The following is a 22,663-nucleotide window of genomic DNA, read 5'->3' as shown; positions in this document are numbered from 1 at the left end:
GCAGCCACCTACGTTCCCCCGTGAAGCGTCCGCAAAATAGGGGGGGTGTCATATTTTTAACTAAAAAATGGAGATTTTTTTTGTAATTAAATATTTTTTTAAAAATAAAAATATAAAATTAATTGTGAAATTAGCCTCGCCTTCATTAAGGTCACCCCAATTCCTTCTCCCTCCCTCAGGGGACCACCCTACAACCCTACGGGACAGACCACGCCAGAGTGACCCCGCAGCATGGACAGACTGCACTGATGGAAGTGGACTGTCCAGCAGTATAGGAACAGACACCAGGGGGTCCAGCCCCCAGCACAACCCTCTGTCTCTGCCCTCCAGCCAGTGCACCCTCGTCCTCTTCCTTTATAGGAGCCAAACCACCAAGCCTGCACCTCCCCAGCTGCTGCTCATCCTTAATTAGCTGCCTTCTACCCCTCTCCAGGATGGGCTCATTGGGCCACTCAGCTGCCTGCTAACCCTTCACCTGCCAGCATGGGGCACATGTCCGGGGGGCTGTAGGGGTGAATTCTGGGAGATGCTGTTTGTGGGTCTTTGGGAGGGTCCCATCTCCCATGTGGGGTGGAAGGATGATCCCAGGGAGGGCTGCGTAGGGGGCAGCAGGGCTCATTAACCAAAGGGAACAGAAAGTTCCTGGGAGGGAGGCTGTATATGGGGGGTCCCGGGAGAAGGTTGATCCCAGAGGGGTATCCTGGGGAGGTTCCTGGCTGTGGGAGGATCCCAGCAGGCTGTGCTGGGGGAGGTTCCAGTGGGGGCTACTCCAAGGGGTGGATCCCAGCAGGGGGAGGGGAGAGTCTTTTTCCTGTTTATATTCAGACAGAGGCGGGGGGTTCCACGGCACCATTTATTGCAGTTTATTACAACATGGGTGAGGTCTATACAGAGCCCCCTGCACAGAGTCCCGCAGCCCCCCCAGCAGCATTGTGCCCCCAAATCCCCCTCCCCCAGGCTCTTCTAGCCTCAGAGCTGAAACCAGTCCAAGGTGCTGGCCAGATGCAGGGACCGTCTCTGTGATCCCCCAGCTCTGTCCCCCCTGACCAGGACAGTCCAGCTGACGCCTGGCCTGCACCCCCAGCAGCACCGGCTCCAGCATCTTCAAGGCAGTGGAGGCTGAGGGGATGTCGTCCCAGCCTCTTGTCCCACCCCTGGCTCCCCAGGGGTGCCAGAGGGCAGGTGCTATCGGGGTACCGGTGGCCCAAACATCTCCATGGTCTGTATCACCAGGGAGAGATGGTCCAGGAAGGAGCTGATGGAAACACGCAGGATCCGGGCCTCGTCTGCTTTCCAGCACCTGGTAGGAGGATATGGGGTGAGGGGAAGGGGAGGGGAGTCCCCCTAAACCCAGCTTAGACAGTACCCCTCATGACCCACAGCCCCTGATAGCCCAGCCCTGGGCTCCCCCCCCAGCCCTGCCAGTGCCCCTCACTCCTGACCTGCAGCCCCTGCTAGCCCGGCCCTGACCGCCCCCAGCTCTGCTGGTGCCACTCACTCCCGACTTGCAGCCCCTAATGAGGGTTGGTCTCCATGGGGGGACTCACTCACACGTGTAGGAAGTTCTCAGTCACAGTCAGTTCTTTGCTGATCCCCCCCTTGCGGGGCTCAGGGTCGGGGGCCAGGGAGCCATGAGCGATTTGGGCCTCCAGGGGGGATGGAAATGGGACACTCAAGGTGCTGGGAGGGGAGGGGGAGGTTAAGGAAAAAGGGAGTGGGGAAAAAACTGGGGGGGGGCAGGTGCGAGACACGGCCAGTCCCATGGGGCATGGAGGAGACCCTCCCGCATCCTCCTCCCCCAGAGACCCCGCAGGCCCCTGATCTCCCCAAAGCCTCCTCACCCCCCCAAATCCTCCCAGCCCCTTCTGCGTCCCCACACCCACCCACGGCCCCCTCGCCCCCCCCCCAAATCCTCCCAGTCCCTTTTGTGCCCCCAGACCCGCCCACGGCCCCCTAGCTCCCCCAAATCCTCCCAGCACCTTCTGCGCCCCCAGACCTGCCCACGGCCCCCTAGCTCCCCCAAATCCTCCCAGCGCCTTCCGCGCCCCCACACCCGCCCACGGCCCCCTCGCCCCCTCAAATCCTCCCAGCGCCTTCCGCGCCCCCACACCCGCCCACGGCCCCCTCGCCCCCCCAAATCCTCCCAGCGCCTTCCGCGCCCCCAGACCTGCCCACGGCCCCCTCGCCCCCCCAAATCCTCCCAGCCCCTTCCGCGCCCCCACGCCCGCCCACGGCCCCCTCGCCCCCCCAAATCCTCCCAGCCCCTTCTGCGCCCCCACGCCCGCCCACGGCCCCCTCGCCCCCCCCAAATCCTCCCAGCCCCTTCCGCGCCCCCACGCCCGCCCACGGCCCCCTCGCCCCCCCCAAATCCTCCCAGCGCCTTCCGCGCCCCCAGACCTGCCCACGGCCCCCTCGCCCCCCCAAATCCTCCCAGCCCCTTCCGCGCCCCCACGCCCGCCCACGGCCCCCTCGCCCCCCCCAAATCCTCCCAGCCCCTTCCGCGCCCCCACGCCCGCCCACGGCCCCCTCGCCCCCCCAAATCCTCCCAGCCCCTTCTGCGCCCCCACGCCCGCCCACGGCCCCCTCGCCCCCCCCAAATCCTCCCAGCCCCTTCCGCGCCCCCACGCCCGCCCACGGCCCCCTCGCCCCCCCAAATCCTCCCAGCGCCTTCCGCGCCCCCAGACCTGCCCACGGCCCCCTCACCCCCCCCCAAATCCTCCCAGCGCCTTCCGCGCCCCCACACCCGCCCACGGCCCCCTCGCCCCCCCCCCCAATCCTCCCAGCCCCTTCCGCGCCCGCCCACGGCCCCCCGGATACAAGCCCAGCCCGGCCCGAGCTGCTCCAGCTTCTTCCATCCCGGCCACGGCTCCGCCCCACGTGCCGCCAGGGGGCGGGGTTTGGCGGCCAGGCCCCGCCCTTGCACACGTCAATCCCGCCCCCCCCCCACCCGGAACTCGCGCTCCCTGCGACCCGCCTGCAGGGACCCCCAGTTGAGCCCCCCCAGCATCACCCCCCTCTCATGCGGGGCCCCAGGCATCCACTGCGGGCAGGACCCCAGAGCCCCCCAACCTCCCCCACCTGGCAGGGGGCAGAGACCTCTCCTTTTGTGCAGGGGCCACTGCCCCAGAACCTCCTCTGGGACACAGGTGACCCCCCCAAGAGGGGAAATCCAGCCCCCCCAGCCAGTCACACCCCAATCCCAGGGGCCTTCAGCAGCACCCCCACCTTCCCCAGTCAGAGTCCCCTCCCACATCCCAGCCCTATTCGCCATGTTCCCATCCCTGCCCTCAAGGTCTGCAGGGCAAATTTACCTCCAGCATCAATCAGCCTGGCTGAAAAACAGCGTCTTCCTTCTTCACCCTCAGCAGCGGGGTGCTATGGGGGGGGCGAAGACTTAGAGGACACAGTTGGTCATCAGGTGAGGGGTCCCCACATAACCAGCCCCATGCCCCACACAAGAGGGGCCATGTCCAGATGCTAGGCAAAGGGTCCCTGAGTAACTGGCCCCTGCCCAGGCCCAGAAGGGCCATGTCTCAGCACCCCGCAAGGGATACCCAGATAACTGCCCCCCCCCAGAGGTGGCCCCAGAGAACCAGCCCCCTGGCCCACCCTAGAGGTGGCTTCATCCTGGGTCTGTGTATAACCAGCCCCCTGCCCCACCCCAGTTAACACATCAGGCAGAGCTGGGCAGGTCTCACACCCACCATCATCTTTAATGGGGAATGGGAGAGACAGACAGGCTCCTTAGCAGCAGTTCAGAGGTGTGAGGAGGGGGCAGAGGGACCCCAAGCCCCCTACTGGGCCCTGCCTGCAGGCTCCTTGTTTCAGGTGCAGGGAGGGCCGGGCTGAAGTCTTCCCCCCGGGCCCACGGCTGTCTGGGCACTAGTCCAGGAATCCCATCTCCACCGCATCAGCCACCTCCGGGTGCAGCAGCCGCGTGGCCAGCCGCTCAATGTCGTCCAGGCTCAGCAGCCGAAGGCTCCGCTCGTAATCCTGGAGGGAGAGGGGGGGTTAGCACGGCGACCCCCAGGGTGTAGGGGAAGGGGGGGCGCTGGGATCCCTGTAGCCCCCTGCCCCACCATCAGTGCTGGGTCCCTCGATAACCAGCCCCACCCCAGAGGTGCCACGTCCTGGTGCCAGGTGGGTTTCAAGGATGCAATGATCCATCCAGGAATCCCCCCAGCCTACAGCTCCCTCCGCGCCAGGGCTCTAGGCATCACCTTCTGCAGCTGCTCCAGCACCTTCTCCGCATCAGCCGTGCTGAAGTGCCGCGCCAGGACCTGGCCCAGCGGGTGCCAGATGGTCAGGAATGGTGGCGGGGGTCCCCTGTGCCCCGGCTCCTCGGGGGAAGCCTTCTCCGGCGGCTTGATTACCAGGTTCAGCTTGGACTCGGGGCCGATGGAATAGTCCGAGAGCCGGTGCTCATCTGTGGGGGTGGCAGAGGGGCCATGAGCTCCCGTTCCCCCCAGCTCACAGGGACCCCCGGGACTGTGAGACCCCAAGATAAAAGCACCCCCTACACCACTGAAAAACAGAAGTTATAGAGCATTACAACTCTTACCCCACCCCAGAGGGGCTGCGTCTCAGAGCTGGGTGAAGGGTCCCTGGATAACCAGCCCCTGCACCCTGCCACAGGTGGGGGGCGGGCATGTCTCAGCACTGGACGAGGGGTACCGGTATAAACACCCCCTGCCCCACCACAGAGGGGCCGTGTCTCAGTACCGGGCGAGACTCAGTACGCGAGTCTCCGTGTAACCAACTACCTGCATCTTCAAACACAACAAGGAGTCTGGTGGCTCCTTGAAGACTAACAGATTTATTTGGGCATAAGCTTTCGTGGGTAAAAATAAGTGTTTTTTTTTACCCACAAAAGCTTATGCCCAAATAAATCTGTTAGTCTTTAAGGTGCCACTGGACTCCCCGTTGTTTTTGTGGATACAGAGTAACACGGCTACCCCTCTAATACTTGGCTCCCTGCGTCTTGGCACCAGGCAAGGAGTCCCCATATAAACACCCCCTGCCCCACCCAAGAGGCAGCCACACCGAATGAGATTAGATGAAGCGGGTGGGCGATGAAATGGCTGGTGTTAGTAATGATATGTGTTGTCATGACATTTCAGGGTAACAAGACATATGGGGAGCAGTCGTGCCCCTCTGAGGGCTGCCTGTCTGCAGACTCGTGTGCCCCGGGAGCAGGCACCCACCTGCCAGGGCCTTGCCCTTGAAAAGCAGCCGCTGCTGAGAGACTGGGACGTTCAACTTCTCCGAGACCAGGCGCTTCAGGGTGCTGACACGCTCATCCGGGGAGACCTGGGGAAAATGGTGGGGGGGAAAGGCTGGAGTGGGGAGCTACACCCCACCCCAGGACTGACAAACCACACCAGTGCCCCCCATCCATCCCCCAGGAACCTCCCCCACAAACCCTCCCCATCTCACACCCCTGGCACCTGCCAGGAACCTGCCTCACCCCTCACCCCCACCGGTGCCCCCCATCCACCCTCCCCGGATCTTCCCTATCTCCACACCCCCGCCTCTCCCACCTGCTCCACCAGGGTGGAGATGCAGGCACAGGGCCCCCCATAAACACCCCCCCAGCCAGCCCCCCACCGGGCACAGCCCTCTCCAGCCAGCCCCCCCCGCACCCCTCCAGGCACAGCCCTCCCCCCCAGCCAGCCCTCCCCCACCCTGGGCACAGCCCCCCCCGCGCACCCCTCCAGGCACAGCCCTCCCCACCCTGGGCACAGCCCCCCCCAGCCAGCCCTCCCCCACCCTGGGCACAGCCCCTCCCCGCACCCCTCCAGGCACAGCCCTCCCCACCCTGGGCACAGCCCCCCCCCGCACCCCTCCAGGCACAGCCCTCCCCACCCTGGGCACAGCCCCCCCCCCAGCCAGCCCTCCCCCACCCTGGGTACAGCCCCTCCCCGCACCCCTCCAGGCACAGCCCTCCCCACCCTGGGCACAGCCCCCCCCAGCCAGCCCTCCCCCACCCTGGGTACAGCCCCTCCCCGCACCCCTCCAGGCACAGCCCCCCCCCCAGCCAGCCCTCCCCCACCCTGGGCACAGCCCCTCCCCACACCCCTCCAGGCACAGCCCTCCCCACCCTGGGCACAGCCCCCCCCAGCCAGCCCTCCCCCACCCTGGGCACAGCCCCTCCCCGCACCCCTCCAGGCACAGCCCTCCCCACCCTGGGCACAGCCCCCCCCCCGCACCCCTCCAGGCACAGCCCCCCCCCCCCAGCCAGCCCTCCCCCACCCTGGGTACAGCCCCTCCCCGCACCCCTCCAGGCACAGCCCTCCCCACCCTGGGCACAGCCCCCCCAGCCAGCCCTCCCCCACCCTGGGCACAGCCCCCCCCGCACCCCTCCAGGCACAGCCCTCCCCACCCTGGGCACAGCCCCCCCAGCCAGCCCTCCCCCACCCTGGGCACAGCCCCCCCCGCACCCCTCCAGGCACAGCCCTCCCCACCCTGGGCACAGCCCCCCCCCAGCCAGCCCTCCCCCACCCTGGGTACAGCCCCCTCCCCGCACCCCTCCAGGCACAGCCCCCCCCCCAGCCAGCCCTCCCCCACCCTGGGCACAGCCCCTCCCCACACCCCTCCAGGCACAGCCCTCCCCACCCTGGGCACAGCCCCCCCCAGCCAGCCCTCCCCCACCCTGGGCACAGCCCCTCCCCGCACCCCTCCAGGCACAGCCCTCCCCACCCTGGGCACAGCCCCCCCCCGCACCCCTCCAGGCACAGCCCCCCCCCCCCAGCCAGCCCTCCCCCACCCTGGGTACAGCCCCTCCCCGCACCCCTCCAGGCACAGCCCTCCCCACCCTGGGCACAGCCCCCCCAGCCAGCCCTCCCCCACCCTGGGCACAGCCCCCCCCGCACCCCTCCAGGCACAGCCCTCCCCACCCTGGGCACAGCCCCCCCAGCCAGCCCTCCCCCACCCTGGGCACAGCCCCCCCCGCACCCCTCCAGGCACAGCCCCCCCCCAGCCAGCCCGCCCCCACCCTGGCACAGCCCCCCCCCCCAGCCAGCCCTTCCCCGCCCTGGGCACAGCCCCCCCGCACCTGCAGGCTGCAGCCCCGGCCCTGCAGCGCCTTCACCGTGAGCAGCATCGCGGGATCGCGGCCGCGCAGTCCCGGAGCGGCCCCTTTAACGGCACCATAGACACCCGGGAGGACACCGGGATAGAGCGGCCGCCGCCAGGCAGCATAGAGTTCTAAGGGGGGGCCGCTAGACCAGGCGGAAGGAGGCCATAGAGTGCCGCGAGTCCGCAGATAGAGCGGTCGGTGTTACGCCATAGAGTCTGAGGGGACGAGTGCCCAGAGTGACCGTAACCATAGAGACCAAAGGGGACGGAGAGAATGTCATACCATAGAGACGCGGTGGGGAGCCAGGGCCAGACCGACTAGTTCTATACCATAGAGAACCAGCGGGCGTCAGGGCTAGATTCCAGTTTTATACCATAGAGATCCCACAGAAGGGACAGAGCGACACTCACTGTACCATACAGGCCTAGGGAGACAAAGGCCACTCTGGCCAGCCTCCAGTACCATAGAGACGTAACGCAGACCAGAGGGGCCCTTGGGTTACCATAGAACTTGGCGCTAGAGCAGCACCATGGGGAGGGGGTGACTGGGGCGGATAGAAGCAACCCCAAAGCCGGGACCTCCCAGTGTCTTCCCCCCCACCCCCCCCCCAGGAACTCCTGACTCGCACCCCCCTGAAAGTCCAGCCCTGAGCTCCCCCAGCTCAGCCAGTTCCCCTCACTCCGACCCGCAGCCCAGCCCTGGGCTCCTCGCCTCACAGCGGGAATAAGGAAGTGGGCAGGAGACCGAGTTTCCCCATTTCCTTGTCGTTGCCATGAGGGTGTGTGGGGGGGGGAGAGGCGTTAGGCTTGGAAGTTGCACAGCAGAGAGGGGCAGGGAAGGCAGCCTGGCATGGGCCCCTGGCTTCCCCACTCTCTATGCCAGGGGTCCAGCACAGAGCAGCCTGCACTGGGGCCAGGACCCATGTTTGCTCTTAAGGTGGCATCTGGGTTGTGCCTGTCCCAGCTGAACAAAGGAAGCCCAGCCGTTTACAGCCCTTTCTTTTGCCTCCCCCGCCCAGTAACTGTTCCATGCACATACTATGTTGCTTTCTCTCTTTTATTCGAACCCTCACCCTTGTGGGAGGGGGGCTGCTCCCCCCTCCTGTAAACAGCCCAGGCCCCACGCCCTGGGGGGCCACCACCAGCAGCATAGAAAATACATAGTATAAAAATAAGGCTGGGTGTTTGGGGCCCAATGTGAAAGATTTTGGTTTCCAACTTCCCCCGCAGGGAAGAGCCCTAGGCCCAGAGTCCCTTCTACAGCAGGTCCCTGAATCCTCCCATCTCTGCCCACCAGCAGGACTCGCCCAGCGGCTGGGAAGCACAGCCCACTTTGCAGCTGCCTCCAGCAGGGGATCCAGTCCCTCTCAAGGCAGGGGGTGCTCAGGGGCTGGCTGGCGGCCGCAGCTTCTTATAAAGGAGATGACCCAGCACCAGCAGTAGCATCTCAGCCGTGCTGCTCAGCGCCACCACGAAGGGAGCCTGGGAAGCGTAGTCGGCCTGCCGGCGGCGGAAGGAGAGCTGCAGGACCGCCAGGGCCAGCAGGCTGTTCTGCACTCCCACCTCGATGCTAACCGTCCGGCGGTGTGGGCCCGGCAGCCGCAGGCATGCAGCCAGGAGGTAGCCCAGCAGGAGGCCAAAGAGGGGCACACTCAGCCCGGCCAGCACCACAGGGGGCCGCACGTCAGCCAGAATGAACGCCCCCATGTGGTAGGCCATGAAGAGCCCGCCCAGGATGAGGGCGAAGCTGAAGGGCTTGATGAGCAGCAGCAGCAGGCGGGCGACACGGGGCAGCTTGCACTTCACCAGCAGGCCGGCCGAGATGGGTACCGCGATGAAGAGCAGCGTGGCCAGGATCTTGGCGAAGGGCACGTGCAGGCTCTGGTGGGCGCTCAGCAGCCACCCGTAGAGTGCTGAGGAGAGCGGCATCAGCCCGGCAGCCGCCACCGTGGACAGAAGCGTCATGGAGATGGCCAGGGTGACGTCCCCGCCCAGCAAGAGGCTGTAGAGGTACCCGCCACCCCCGCCCGGCGAGGAGCAGGTGACGACCAGCCCTAGCGCCAACGCCTTGGGCAGGGCGAAGGCCAGTGACATGAGGTAGCCGTAGAGGGGCATGGCAACGAACTGGCCCAGGATGCCCAGAAGGACGGGGTGGGGCTGGCGTGCCAGGTCCCGCAGCGCCTCCAGCTCCACCTTGCAGCCGAAGGCACACTTGTTGACAAAGATGAGGGGCAGGAGGGCGTAGAGCAGCGGGTTCTCTGAGAAGTGGCCCAGCCCTGGGTGCTCCGGCTCCTCGCCCGGCAGCACCCGCACCCGGAACTCACCCCGCTCCTCCACCAGCCGGTGCCGGTCCAGCAGGCGCAGCCGGAGCGGTGCCAGCCCAGCCGGGCCCGAGCGGATGGCCACCACAAAGCCCCCCGCCCCGCAGCACAGGGTGCTGACGTTCTCCACCGTCAGCACGGCGGGCGCAAGCGAGGCCGCGCTGAGCTGGGTACCACCCGCCGTCCCGTTGGCGCCCGGGTAGCGGCTGGACACAACCATGATGCCCCGGCTCCTCTCGGGGAAGTCGAACTCCAGGGTGCTGCCGTCGCCCACGCTCAGGTACCTGCCAGCCTGCTGCCCCCTGGCCGGCTGGGCCCAGCAGCCCAGCAGCAACAGCAGCAGGGCCTGTGCCATGCCAGGGGGTCTCACGGCCCACGGGCGCCTGGTCTCAGGCGGCTCCGGCACATGGGGACGTCCCTCAGCCAGGACGCGTGGGTGCCCTCTCTGCTCTGTCGCCAACCTGGGGGGAGGGAACAGGGAGAGGGTAAGAGGAGGAGCTGGGTGTGTGTGTGTGTGGGGGGGTGTGTCTTGGTCAAGGCTGCCAGCTCCTGGCCGCCCACCCTGGAGCAGGGAACCGGCCAAGCTGGACTGGGGGAAGGGGCAGCCCAGACCCAGGCTGCGGGGGGAGTGCATGGGGTGGGGATTATGGGCAGGGGTTGTGGGGGGGGGCAGTCATTCCCTCTCTCTTCAGTTGTGCTCCCAAAGTTAGTAAGAGACAGGTAGGGAAGCCGATCACAGACACCTCCCAAGACACCCCATATGCATCCCTCTCCCCTAGATATTCCCCCTGCACACACCCCTCCCCGATACCACCCACACCTTGCATCCTCCATCAACAAGGCACACAGGGTGGGGCAGCCCCTAAATGCTGCCCCACCCTGTAGGGTCAGAGGTGTCACAAGGGTCAGGGGAGAGAGGTCAAACTCCTCCAGGACCCAGCCCCAGGCCTTCCCTCTCCAGCCCCAGGCAAGCCCCTGCCCTCTGACCCCCTCACCCCTCCTGCTAATCCCTGCAACACCCCACACTCTGAATCCTAGCTGGACCCCTGGCCCTGCAGCCCCCCACTGTGACCACCCCCAGCCCTACCAGCAAAGTAATGCAACCCCCCCGACCCCTGACCCCAACCACTCCCCATTCCAGGTCGCAGCCCCCATCACCTTATCGCCATCCCCCTCCTTCTGCCCCTCCGGTGCCCCCGCCCCCTGGCCCCTCTCCCATCCCCCTCCTGCTGCCTCCCCCCCCGTCCCCATCCCCCTCCTGCTCCCCTGGCCCCTCTCCCATCCCCCTCCTGCTGCCCCCCCCGGTCCCCATCCCCCTCCTGCTCCCCTGGCCCCTCTCCCATCCCCCTCCTGCTGCCTCCCCTCCCCAGTCCTCACCCCCCTCCTGCTCCCCTGGCCCCTCTCCCATCCCCCTCCTGCTACTTCCCCCCCCCCCGGTCCCCATCCCCCTCCTGCTCCCCTGGCCCCTCTCCCATCCCCCTCCTGCTGCCTCCCCCCCCCGGTCCCCATCCCCCTCCTGCTGCCTCCCCCCCCGGGTCCCCATCCCCCTCCTGCTCCCCTGGCCCCCCCGGTCCCCATCCCCCTCCTGCTGCCTCCCCCCCCGGTCCCCATCCTGCTGCCTCCCCCCCCCCGGTCCCCATCCCCCTCCTGCTCCCCTGGCCCCTCTCCCATCCCCCTCCTGCTCCCCTGGCCCCTCTCCCATCCCCCTCCTGCTGCCTCCCCCCCCCGGTCCCCATCCCCCTCCTGCTCCCCTGGCCCCTCTCCCATCCCCCTCCTGCTCCCCTGGCCCCTCTCCCATCCCCCTCCTGCTGCCTCCCCCCCCCGGTCCCCATCCCCCTCCTGCTCCCCTGGCCCCTCTCCCATCCCCCTCCTGCTGCCTCCCCCGCCCCGGTCCCCATCCCCCTCCTGCTGCCTCCCCCGCCCCTCTCCCTCCGCACCTGGCACCGCCGACCCCACTTGACTCGGCTGCGTCCGGCTCCCTTCGGTCCCGCCCCTCGTCTGCGTCACAGCCGCGGCCCCGCCCGCGGGGCACGATCTCATAATGGTCCCACCCACCACGGAAGTAGCCGCGGACTGAGGGGGATGGGCCTGGGAACCGGAAGTATATTAAAAAGAAAGGGCGGGGCTACGGACTCGTTGTACTCTGATTGGTTGGGAGTCTGCGATCTCCTGTACCATGATTGGCGAAGCTAGGGGCACCCGGAGCGCTGATTGGTGGCGCCTGGGGCACCGGAGTGCCTGATAGGTGAGCCTCTGCATCCCGGTGTCCTGATTGGTGAATTAAGGGTTCCCTGTGCTCTGCCCCCAGGCTCTGATTGGTGTGACTGCGGGTCCCTGAAGCGTCCGTGGGTAGAACCCGCGTCACGCGCAACATTCTTCCCCGCGCCGGTGACGTGGTTTTACCCGCGCCCAAGAAATGTGCTCGTAGCTACAGCCTGAGCCGGCTGCCCGACACGTGACACGCGGGGGGGGCAGCCCCCCCGCAGCACCAGCCAGCCTCTGATTGGCGGGATTAGCCCCCCCCCCCCCGCGTCTGTGAAATGGGCGGGCGAGGCCCAGCGAACCCCAAGCCCCAAAACTTTCCCCCCCCCCCCCCGCCCCGGCCACCGGTTCCCTCCCCCCCCCCCCGGCCTGGTCACCAGCTCCCTCCCCTGTCCCCCCCCCGGTCACCAGCTCCTTCCCCCCCCCCGGTCACCAGCTCCTTCCCCCCCTCCTCCCCCCCCGGCCACCAGCTCCCTCCCCCTACCCCCCCCCCGGTCACCGGCTCTCCCCCCCGCCTGGTCACCGGCTCCCTCCCCCCCGGTCACCGGCTCCCTCCCCCCCTGCCTGGTCACCAGCTCCCTGCCCCTGCCCCCCCCCGGTCACCAGCTCCTTCCCCCCCGGCCACCGGCTCCCTCCCCCCCTTCCCCCTCCCCGGCCTGGTCACCGGCTCTCCCCCCCCTTCTCCCCCCCCCCCCCCCCGGTCACTGGCTCCCTCCCTTCCCCCTCCGGCCTGGTCACCGGCTCGCTCCCTCTGCCCCCCCCTGGTCACCGGCTCTCCCCCCCGCCTGGTCACCGGCTCCCTCCCCCCCTTCCCACCCCCCGGCCTGGTCACCGGCTCCCTCCCCCTACCCCCCCCCCGGCCTGGTCACCGGCTCGCTCCCTCTGCCCCCCCCCGGTCACCGGCTCTCCCCCCCGCCTGGTCACCGGCTCCCCTCCTTCCCCCCCACCCCCCCGGCCTGGTCACCGGCTCGCTCCCTCTGCCCCCCTGGTCACCAGCTCCCCCCGCCTGGTCACCGGCTCCCTCCTCCCCTTCCCCCCCCCCGGCCTGGTCACCGGCTCCCTCCCCCCGCCTTCCCTGGTCACCGACTCCCTCCTCCCCTTCCCCCTGCCCCCCCTGGTCGCCAGCTCCCTCCCCCCGCCCCCCCTGGTCGCCAGCTCCCCCCAGGCCTGGTCACCGACTCCCCTCTCCCCCCCCCCGGGTCACCAGCCAAATCCGGGGGGTCACTGGTGGTGCCCTCTTCCACCCAGCCTCCCCACAGGGCTCCCGGGCCTGGCGCCAGCCCGCGCCAGCCCTTGCTGCTTGTTTGTTCTTTTCCTCTCCCTGGGGCTGGGAGTGGCAGGGTCGGGGAACATTTCATCATCCTGCACACACCTGCGGCTCTGTCTTTCTGCCAGGCACGGCCAGGCCTATGCAGCTGGCTCCAGGAGCAGCCAGCGGGTGGTTTGTTCTCACCCTTCACTGGGCGGCACCATCTCCTGCCCCAGCCCCATGTTTTCTCCTGATTGCTGCTAACGAATCTGTCTGACTTGTGCCTAGGAGTCCTGGCTGGGAATCAGGCAGCCGTGGGCCTTGACCCTAGTCAGACACAGAAAAGGCCAGTCCCGGAGCCCCAGCGCTGACCAACTGTGCAGGCTCACCTGCGCAGACAGACCCATAGGGGAAAACAAGCACAGAACAGGCCAATAGCACTTGGCACACCACACTGGGGGCTCTGCACACCTCTAGCCCAATGGCTGGCAAGGCTGGGGCAGGAGAGTTTTAAGGCAAGAGTGGAAGGTGAGTGGGTCAGGCACTAGGTTTGCAGGCTGGCACAGGAACGGAGGCAGCACGAAGGGTCTTTGACAGATTGGTAAGGGGGCAAGGGTTTGCCCCTTCCCTATTGAGTGAGAGATGATTGATGTCCATGGGGGAGCCATGAAGGGCCTCAAAAGTCAAGACAAGCATGAATGTGCTGGAGCAAGGGGGAGCTGTGGAGAGGGGAGGCGAGACCGGCAGTGGGACAGGCTGGGAGAATGACTGGCAGAACATGATGGCCAGCTGGGGTGCAGGGGAGGATGGTGATCAAAGATAGAGGGCTCTGGGAAGAGCCCCCAAAACAATCAAGTGCTAGAAAACCTGCCTTCCAGCAAGAGACACCAAGCGCTCTATTAGAACATAAGAACGGCCGTACTGGGTCAGCCCAAAGGTCCATCTAGCTCCATATCCCATCTCCCAACAGTGGCCAATGCCAGGTGCCCCAGAAGGAATGAACAGAACAGGTAATCAAGTGATCCATCCCATCACCCATTCCTCGCTTCTGGCAAACAGAGGCTAGGGACACCATCCCGGCCCATCCTGGCTAACAACCATTGATGGACCTATCCTCCATTAATTTATCTAGTTCTTCATTGAACCCTGTTATAGTCTTGCCCTTCACAACATCCACTGGCAAATTGTTCCACAGACTGACTGTGTGTTGTGTGAAGAAATACTTCCTTTTGTTTGTTTTAAACCTGCTGCCTATTCATTTAATTTGGTGGCCCCTAGTTCTTGTGTCATGAGAAGGAGTTAATAACACTTCCTTATTTACTTTCTCCACACCAATCAATTTTATAGACCTCTATCATATCCCCCCTTAGTTGCCTCTTTTCCAAGCTGAAAAGTCCCAGTCTTATTAATCTCTCCTCATACGGCAGCCGTTCCATGCCCCTAATAATTGTTGTTGCCCTTTTCTGAATCTTTTCTAATATATCTTTTTTGAGATGGGGTGACCACATCTGCACAGAGTATTCAAGTTGTGGGCGTACGGTGGCTTTATATAGCAGCAATATATTTTCTGTCTTATTATCTATCCCTTTCCTAATGATTCCCCACATGGAGTGGATGTGTTCAGAGAATTATCCACAATGACTCCAAGATCTCTTTAGCCCCCGTCACTTTATAGGGACAGTTGGGATTATGTATCAGAGCGGTAGCTGTGTTAGTCTGAATCTGTAAAAAGCAACAGAAGGTCCTGTGGCACCTTTAAGACTAACAGAAGTTGGGATTATGTTTCCCAATGTGCATTACACATTTATCACCATTGAATTTCCTCTGCCCGTGGGTTGCCCAAACCCCAGTTTATTTAGCTTCACACAGAGGTTAAGGGTTGACTTGATCTCCTTCTCTCAGGACCTCGTGGGGCACAAACATTAGGTGAGAGGCTCTTCAGTCTAGCAGAGGAAAGGCCACGACACCCTCCACCTCTGCCCCCCATCGCACCAGCCCCCAAGGATGGACACCAGCCTCTGATCTCTCTGCGCTGCATTTATTCAGACCCCATGGAGGGCTCAGGCTGTGGGAGGTCACAGACCCCTCTGCCTTCAAGTTAGGCCCCCCCGCGCAGTTTCCCCTCTCAGCAGAGGGGGACACCACTGAATCACCACACCGGGGGGGGACTGGCCCAAGCAGATCCCCACCCCCACCAGGCTGGAACTGGGGGCATCGCTCTCCATGGAGTGGGGATAATTCCAGGGTAGAGAGCAGGGAACAAGCCCCTCCACACTCAGAGACCGTCAGTAAGGAAAGGAATGCACTGGGCTTAACACCTGCCTGGGGGAATAAGGCACTTAGAGGGGATGGGGCCTTGACTTCCCAGCCACCAGCGAGAAAATCAGTGGGGCAGGCACCCTGCCAGAAACAGCCTGGCCCATCCTTGGGGCTGGAGAAAGGGGACCCCCTGCCAGACCCACCCGCAAACTCAAGGAGCAAGCCCCCCTCCCCGGCATGGGGCTGACAGCACAGTGTCGGGGTAGGGAGTCACTGGCCATCAGCCTTTCTTTGCGGGATGCAGCCCTCCATCTCCAGCGCCTCCGGCCAGCCTTCATACTTGTTGGTGCTCTTGCTGTTCTTGGTGTGCTGGGGGAGGGGACAGCCCACATTAAGGCAGAGAAGGGCCCCCCAGCTTCTCCACCCCCCCTCAATCCCAGGGTCCCCCAGCCTCTTCCCCCCCCCACAAGCTGTGACCCACACCCCCAGCTTCTCCACCACTCTCAGTCCCAGGGTCCCCCAGCCTCTTCCCCCCCACAAGCTGTGACCCACACCCCCAGCTTCTCCACCCCTCTCAGTCCCAGGGTCCCCCAGCCTCTTCCCCCATCCAAAGCTGTGACCCATTCCCCCGCTCCCCGAGGCCTCCACTCATGGGAATCTCTGCAGGCATGACAGGACACCCGCTGCCTGGCCCCAGATCTGCCCTTGGGAACGCAATCAGCTGGGGACGGGGAGAGGAGTGGGGCTGGGCCCCCAGCAAGGGGGAAATGGGAGGGTGGGGGGGCTCACCTGCTCAAAGGGGCTTTTGTCCTGCACCCCCTTGGCCCCCACGAAGACCCAGCTGTCACGGAAGCCAAGCTCCTTGGCCACACTGCTGCCGAGCTCGCTGAAAATCCTCCGCGTCTCTTCGTTCATCCTGGGGGCAGAGCCCTGACTAAGCAGGAGGATCAGGGCCCTGCACCGAGCCAGCCAGGGCCCCCACCTTGGGTCTGGATGGGAGCTGGCACCCGCCAAAGGGGAAAGATCCCATTCCCCACCCCCCTGAGCCAGCTAGTCCTTGCCCTGGGGCCGGATGGGAGCTGGTGCCCCCTAGAGGGGAGAGGTCCCATATCCTGCCCCCCAAGCCAGCCAGGGCTCCCACCACTGGCCCTGAGGCTGGATGGGAGCCAGCACCCCCACAGGGGTGAGGCCCTAGGCCCCACTCCCACCCCCCTAAGCCAGCCAGTCCCCACCCTGGGGCTGGATGGGAGCTAGCACCCCCTCCCCCCACCAGAGGGGAAAAGCCCCACTGGGCCCACGTCCCACACCCACTTGGTGGCCGGGTCGTCGTAGGAGGCCACGAACACCAGGGTTCCCTCGTGCAGCGTCCGAATGAACTTCAGCAGCTCGTTGACATCTGGGGTGAAAGATGCAGGGGTGAGTGCAGGCCTGGGCCCCCCTGACCCACAGGGTACCCCTGAGCCTCCCCCCAGGTTCCTGCCTGTCACACAGACCTCCCATACCAGGGTCTCCCACCTGGAGCCCCCATGGATACCCCCCGCCCTCCAAGCCTCTCCCACAACATCCTTAGGGGCCGCCCAATGACCCCCAGCCCTCCTCCCCCACCACATTCCTGCCTCTCACACAGACTCCCCACCCCCTGTGCCAGGGTCTCCCACCTGCAGCCCCCACAGATTCCCCCTCCCCCGACATCCTCAGGTGCTGCCCCCTCTCACCTCCAGCCCACATGTCGAAGAACCTGGCGTCAATGAGCTCCCCATTGACCCCTGGAACCAGAGAGAGAGTGTCAGAGCCTGCCCTGCCGCAGCCCCCCTCCTCCCCCAGGCCAGCTCCCCTTTCCTGGCCCCCACCCCCTCTTCGGCCCCCCTCTTCCCCAGCCCCCACCATACCCTCTCCCCTGCCCAGCCCCCCCACACCCCACCCAGACCACAACAATGTTCCCCCTCCCCCCCACTCACCATTCACCAGGGCGATGTTCAGGCCCCGCCCCACATTGTTCTTCACGCTGCTCATTAGCCTGGAATGAAAGTGAGGTGAGAACAGCCCACCCACCACCCACAAGAAAGCCTGGACGCCTGGGTTCTCTCCCTGGCTCTGGGAGGGACGTGCTGTCCAGTGGGTTGGGGGGGGCTGGGAGCCTGGACTCTTGGGTTCTCCCCACAGTTCTGCCCCTGATTAGCATGCTGCCTTCTCTCACCTCCCCATGCTGAGCCCCGAATCCCGCGACTCACATTTTATCCTCCAGGCAGATCTTGGGCCCGATGACGTTGGCGGCACCACTGACCAGGCGGAAGGCGAGATGCTGCTCAGGGCAGGGCTGCGGGAGGCCACACTTATACCTCCTGGGCCGCGGCTCTGGGGAGGGGGGTGGGGAGATGGTGGGGAGGTCGCCAAGACACCCTCATGTCACACACCACCCCCCGTGGTCCCCTGGGCTAGACAGCTCCCACACCTGTCAAGGGTGCAATGTCCCCCACCATGGGGGGGAAGTGCTCCTGGGAGGGGGACACTGGTGGGGGAACGTGAGCTGAGGGACACGGGACCAAGGGAGTCACCTGTTAAATGGGGGGGGTGCTCCTCCCTCACCTTATGGGACTGGGACACCCTCCACCCCTGCCAGTAGGGACACCTGGGGTGATGCACTGGGGTCCCTGCCCCTGTACCTGGGACCCAGCCCCCTGCTACCACAGCCCCCCATGGAGTCCCTGCCCCTGTACCTGGAACCCAGTCCCCTGCTACCACAGCCCCCCATGGGGTCCCTGCCCCTGTAGCTGGGACCCAGCCCCCTGCTACCACAGCCCCCCATGGGGTCCCTGCTCCCAGTCTGGGACCCAGCCCCCCCCCACCACAGCCCCCCATGGGGTCCTGTTCCCGGCCTGGGACCCAGCCCCCCGCTGTCCCCTGCCATGAGGTCCCTGCTCTCAGCCTGGGACCCAGACCCGCACTGCCCCCCGCCATAGGGTCCCTGCTCCCGGCCTGGGACCCAGACCCCGCTGCCGCTGCCACCAACTCCCCAGGCCAGAGACTCACTGTTGTGTCTGCTTCTGGCTCCCGCCCTGCCTGAGGGGGCAGCGCTGGCCTGAAGGGGCACAGCCGAGCTTCCCCAGCCTGACACTGGGGGCAAGAAGAGAGTGGGCTGGTGAGGGGAGCGGGGAGCACCCTGGAGCCCAGCCCCCCGCCTCTCCCCAGACTGGGCTGCCATCCAGGACCCCCTGCCCCCCGCATAGCAGCTCCTCCACCAGTCACTCACCTGCCGTGGGGGGGTTCTCAGGGCCTGTGGGGAGAGAAAGAGCAGCCGCGGTGACCCACAGTGCAGTGTGCCCAACCCCCACCACCCCGCTGGGGGTCCAGAACTTGGTCCCAATGTCCTTCCCCCCCCCCCCTCACTGCTTGGGGGGCAGGAGTCCTCCCCAGGGGAAGATCTCCCCACCCAACCCCGCCAGGATTCAGGGCCTTGTACCATAGCACGGGGTCAGTAGCATAGCTGGGGGGGGAGCAGGGGGAGCGGCCACTCCCCCACTGAGCACAAGTGGCGCCTTTTTAATTTTGAAGTGGGGGAGGGGGGCGGACATAAAAAAAGGTGCCACCCGCTGTGGCTCTTGTACTCACCTGGCGGCGCTCCGGGTCTCCGGCGGCATTTCGGCGGCGGGTCCTTCAGTGCTGCCGAAGACCCGGAGCGAGTGCAGGACCCGCCGCCAAAGTGCTGCCAAAGACCCGGAGTGCCGCCCGGTGAGTACAACGCTGCAGTGGGGTGGCGCCTTTTTTATGTCCGCCCCCCCGTTCGCTCCACCTGGCTACGCCACTGCACTGGGTGGTGTCATCACCTGTGGAACTCCCTGCCCCACAAGGCAAGTGGGTGTCCTTGCTGGGAGAGGGGGGCGCTGCAGCCCCTGGCCCCCCATCCCAAGGGCAGATCCCTCCAGGGGGCACCCCTGCCCCTGCCGCTAGAGCCGTGGATGACGTTGCCCTGTGGAACTGCCTGCCACAAGATGCCCGGCTATCATGGCGGAGGGGGGGAAGCTCTTACTGCTGAGGAGCTGCTGGAGGCGAGAGAAGCCGCTCTGGGTGCCCAGCAGGAGGCTGACGAGGATCCAGGTCAGCCCGGCGGTGAGGATGATCACGACCACGCGCAGGGGACCTGGGGGAGGGAAGGAGGGGGTCAGAGCCGGGACATGAGGCACAGGCAGCCCCCCCAGAGCAGCACTCCCCCCTTGCTGCAAACCCAGCCCCCACATCCAACCCACACCCAGCCCCCCCAACTGGTACGACCCCCCCATCCAACCCAGTCGCCCCCACTGCCCACACCCAGCCCCCCACAGCCAACCCAGCCTCTCACCTGCCAGTCTCATAGCACCGTCCAAGGGGCCCCCGGCGGAGGGGGGGGAGGAGTCTGAGCCCAGAGGAACCGGAGCTGGAAGGGAAGTGATGGGTCAGTCAGAGTCCAGAACCGGCCCAAATCCTGTGACCCACCTCCCCCCACAGCCCCCATCCCCTCCAGGGTACTCCAACCCCCACAGGCCCCCAATACCCTCTGTGACAGTTGCAGTCTATATGGTTTTATAAAATATGCTAATGAGTGACTATAATATAACTGGAATATGCTTCATGCAAAAGGTCTCTTGTAAGGTATCATTACAAAGCTTATAATCTACTGAGTGTGATTATCCTATTTGTAGAAGTGTACCACTCTTGTATCTGAACCTAGAAATATGAAATATAACTCCGAGGGCCTATTGTCATTTGGCAAGGCGTGAGCCATTCATGGTGGTTTGGAATTTTGATGACTCCCATCAGCCAGGACAATTGACTGCAGATGGCTGTGTTTTACCTGTGAGTCTTCCTGTATACGTGTGTGCTGGCAAGTGGACAATGAAGTCTTGCAGTGACATGTGATCATGTCACCTGAACTGGAATCCATCTTTAACCTGGTGTCTTTCCATTGAGAAGGAGGGGGTGGGAACCCAGAGAGGGATAAAGGATTCCCGACTTATGCAAAGAGGGAGAGAGGGGAGCCATCATGAAGAATCCCCTAGCTACCACTTGAGCTGGAACAAGAGCTGTACCGGGGAAGGGGTCCAGTCTGAGGAAAAAAATTACTGAAGCATCTCTGAGGGTGAGATTGTCTGTATTCAGTTTGGTTAGACAGATCTGCGCATTTTATTTTATTTTGCTTGGTAATTTACTTTCTTCTGTCTGTTACTACTTGGAACCTACTTTCTGTATTTAATAAAAACACTTTTTACTTATTAAATTAACTCAGAGTATATGTTAATACCCAGGGGAGCAAACAGCTTTATACAGGGTAAAACGGATTTATTTGGGTTTAGACCCCATTGGGAGTTGGGCATCTGAGGGTTAATGACAGGAACACTTCTGGGAGCTGTTTTCAGGTAAACCTGCAGCTTTGGGGCGAGTGATTCAGACCCCGGTCTGTGTTGGAGCAGACGGGCGTGTCTGGCTCAGCAGGACAGGGGGCTGGGCCCCGAGCTGGCAGGGAGAGCAGGGGGCAGGGGCAGGGCCGGCGCTTCCATTTAGACGACCTAGGCAGTCGCCAAGGGCACCAGGATTTGGGGGGGGCGGCATTTTGCCGCCCTTGACAGCAATTCGGCGGGGGGGTCCTTCCGCGCTCTGGGTCTTCGGCGGCAATTCTGCGGCGGGTCCTTCACTCACTCCAGGACCTGCCACCGAAATGCCCCGACAACCGGGAGCGCGGAAGGACCCCCCCGCCACAGAACCCGTCACACCCTCACACCCCGCTTCCCCCAACAGCCCCCTATCTCCCCCAGGGTACCCCAACCCCCACAGCCCCCCAATACCCTCACACCCCACTTCCCCCACAGCCCCCCATCTCCCCCAGGGTACCCAACACCCTCACATCCCACTTCCCCCAACAGCCCCCCCATCTAGGGTGACCAGAGAGCAAGTGTGAAAAATCGGGACAGGGCGTGGGTGGTAATAGGCACCTATATAAGAAAAAGACACAAATATCGGGACTGTCCCTATAAAATCGGGACATCTGGTCACCCTACCCCCATCTCCCCCAGGGTAATCCAACCCCACAGCCCCCCAATACCCTCACACCCCGCTTCCCCCACAGACCCCCATCTCCCACAGGGTACCCCAGCCCCACAGCCCCCCCAATACCCTCACACCCCACTTCCCCAACAGAACCCCCATCTCCCCCAGGGTACCCCAACCCCCACAGCCCCCCAATACCCTCACACCCCGCTTCCCCCACAGACCCCCATCTCCCCCAGGGTAATCCAACCCCACAGCCCCCCCAATACCCTCACAATCCACTTCCTCCAACAGCTCCCCATCTCCCCCAGGGCACTCCAACCCCACAGCCCCCCAATACCCTCACACCCCGCTTCCCCCACAGACCCCTATCTCCCCCAGGGTACCCCAACCCCACAGAGTCCCCCCGTAGCCCCGATACGCCCCGTGTGCCCCCCACATCTCCCAACCCCACCGATACTATCACACACCCCACCAGCCCCCGATACCCCCTAATCCGCCTGCCCCCCGGCGCTGCTCACCGGGCGGATCCTGCCTGCGGCGGCTCCAGCTCCGGCTCCGGCGGGCCGCGGCCCGGAGCAGGGAAGAGCCGAGCGAGCCCCAGAACCCGCCTCCCGATTCTCCGCCCCCAGCCCCGCTAGGGCCCGCCCCCGACTCCGCCCATATCCACCCTCCGGCTCCGCCCCCAGCCCCGCTAGGACCCGCCCCCCGACTCCGCCCATATCCACCCTCCGGCTCCGCCCCCCGCCCCGCTAGGGCCCGCCCCTGGCTCCGCACCCGCCTATAGCCACCCTCCGGCTCCGCCCCCAGCCCCGCTAGGGCCCGCCCCCGACTCCGCCCATATCCACCCTCCGGCTCCGCCCCCCGCCCCGCTAGGGCCCGCCCCCGGCTCCGCCCCCGCCTATAGCCACCCTCCGGCTCCGCCCCCAGCCCCGCTAGGGCCCGCCCCCGGCCCCGCCCATATCCACCCTCCGGCTCCGCCCCCAGCCCCGCTAGGGCCCGCCCCCGGCTCCGCCCATATCCACCCTCCGGCTCCGCCCCCCGCCCCGCTAGGACCCGCCCCCGGCTCCGCCCATATCCACCCTCCGGCTCCGCCCCCCGCCCCGCTAGGGCCCGCCCCCGGCTCCGCCCATATCCACCCTCCGGCTCCGCCCCCCGCCCCGCTAGGGCCCGCCCCCGGCTCCGCCCCCGCCTATATCCACCCTCCGGCTCCGCCCCCAGCCCCGCTAGGGCCCGCCCCCGGCTCCGCCCCCGCCTATATCCACCCTCCGGCTCCGCCCCCAGCCCCGCTAGGACCCGCCCCCGGCTCCGCCCCCGCCTATAGCCACCCTCCGGTTCCGCCCCCCGCCCCACTAGGACCCGCCCCTGGCTCCGCCCATATCCACCCTCCGGCTCCGCCCCCAGACCCGCTAGGGCCCGCCCCCCGACTCCGCCCATATCCACCCTCCGGCTCCGCCCCCAGACCCGCTAGGGCCCG

At 65.4% G+C, this 22,663-nt stretch overlaps 4 protein-coding genes across 5 annotated transcripts; all 4 read right to left on the bottom strand.

Moving 5' to 3' along the window:
- Window positions 1-783: 783 nt before the first annotated feature.
- LAGE3 (L antigen family member 3) lies at window positions 784-2,930 on the bottom strand. The gene is made up of 3 exons (XM_005280130.4): window positions 2,818-2,930; window positions 1,552-1,680; window positions 784-1,300 (listed from the first exon to the last, which is right to left on the bottom strand). Exons 1-3 carry the CDS (start codon window positions 2,853-2,855, stop codon window positions 1,186-1,188), a joined length of 282 nt encoding a protein of 93 aa, XP_005280187.1. The 5' UTR covers window positions 2,856-2,930; the 3' UTR covers window positions 784-1,185.
- Window positions 2,931-3,694: 764 nt separating this feature from the next.
- UBL4A (ubiquitin like 4A) lies at window positions 3,695-7,237 on the bottom strand. The gene is made up of 4 exons (XM_005280129.4): window positions 7,055-7,237; window positions 5,205-5,310; window positions 4,221-4,426; window positions 3,695-3,993 (listed from the first exon to the last, which is right to left on the bottom strand). The coding sequence occupies exons 1-4, from the start codon at window positions 7,100-7,102 to the stop codon at window positions 3,883-3,885; spliced, it is 471 nt and encodes a 156-aa protein (XP_005280186.1). The 5' UTR covers window positions 7,103-7,237; the 3' UTR covers window positions 3,695-3,882.
- An 883-nt stretch (window positions 7,238-8,120) lies between these two features.
- SLC10A3 (solute carrier family 10 member 3) lies at window positions 8,121-11,470 on the bottom strand. Its single transcript, XM_008176408.4, has 2 exons — window positions 11,336-11,470; window positions 8,121-9,859 (listed from the first exon to the last, which is right to left on the bottom strand). The coding sequence occupies exon 2, from the start codon at window positions 9,751-9,753 to the stop codon at window positions 8,461-8,463; it is 1,293 nt and encodes a 430-aa protein (XP_008174630.1). The 5' UTR covers window positions 9,754-9,859; window positions 11,336-11,470; the 3' UTR covers window positions 8,121-8,460.
- A 3,461-nt stretch (window positions 11,471-14,931) lies between these two features.
- On the bottom strand, window positions 14,932-21,840 carry FAM3A (FAM3 metabolism regulating signaling molecule A). 2 transcript variants are annotated; one of them, XM_065570803.1, is made up of 11 exons: window positions 21,708-21,840; window positions 19,505-19,579; window positions 19,196-19,306; window positions 18,419-18,442; window positions 18,199-18,282; window positions 17,400-17,523; window positions 17,127-17,185; window positions 16,884-16,934; window positions 16,480-16,564; window positions 15,958-16,084; window positions 14,932-15,537 (listed from the first exon to the last, which is right to left on the bottom strand). In XM_065570803.1, the coding sequence occupies exons 2-11, from the start codon at window positions 19,515-19,517 to the stop codon at window positions 15,439-15,441; spliced, it is 777 nt and encodes a 258-aa protein (XP_065426875.1). In that variant the 5' UTR covers window positions 19,518-19,579; window positions 21,708-21,840; the 3' UTR covers window positions 14,932-15,438. The 2 variants fall into 2 exon arrangements, with proteins under 2 accessions (XP_065426875.1, XP_065426876.1); XM_065570804.1 differs by lacking the exon at window positions 18,199-18,282.
- Between the last annotated feature and the right edge of the window lie 823 nt (window positions 21,841-22,663).

Source organism: Chrysemys picta, chromosome 17, assembly GCF_011386835.1.
Source record: "Chrysemys picta bellii isolate R12L10 chromosome 17, ASM1138683v2, whole genome shotgun sequence".
NCBI classification, from domain to species: Eukaryota; Metazoa; Chordata; order Testudines; family Emydidae; genus Chrysemys; species Chrysemys picta.
The sequence above is the reverse complement of the archived record's forward strand: the minus strand, read 5'-3'. Positions and strand labels throughout refer to the sequence as shown.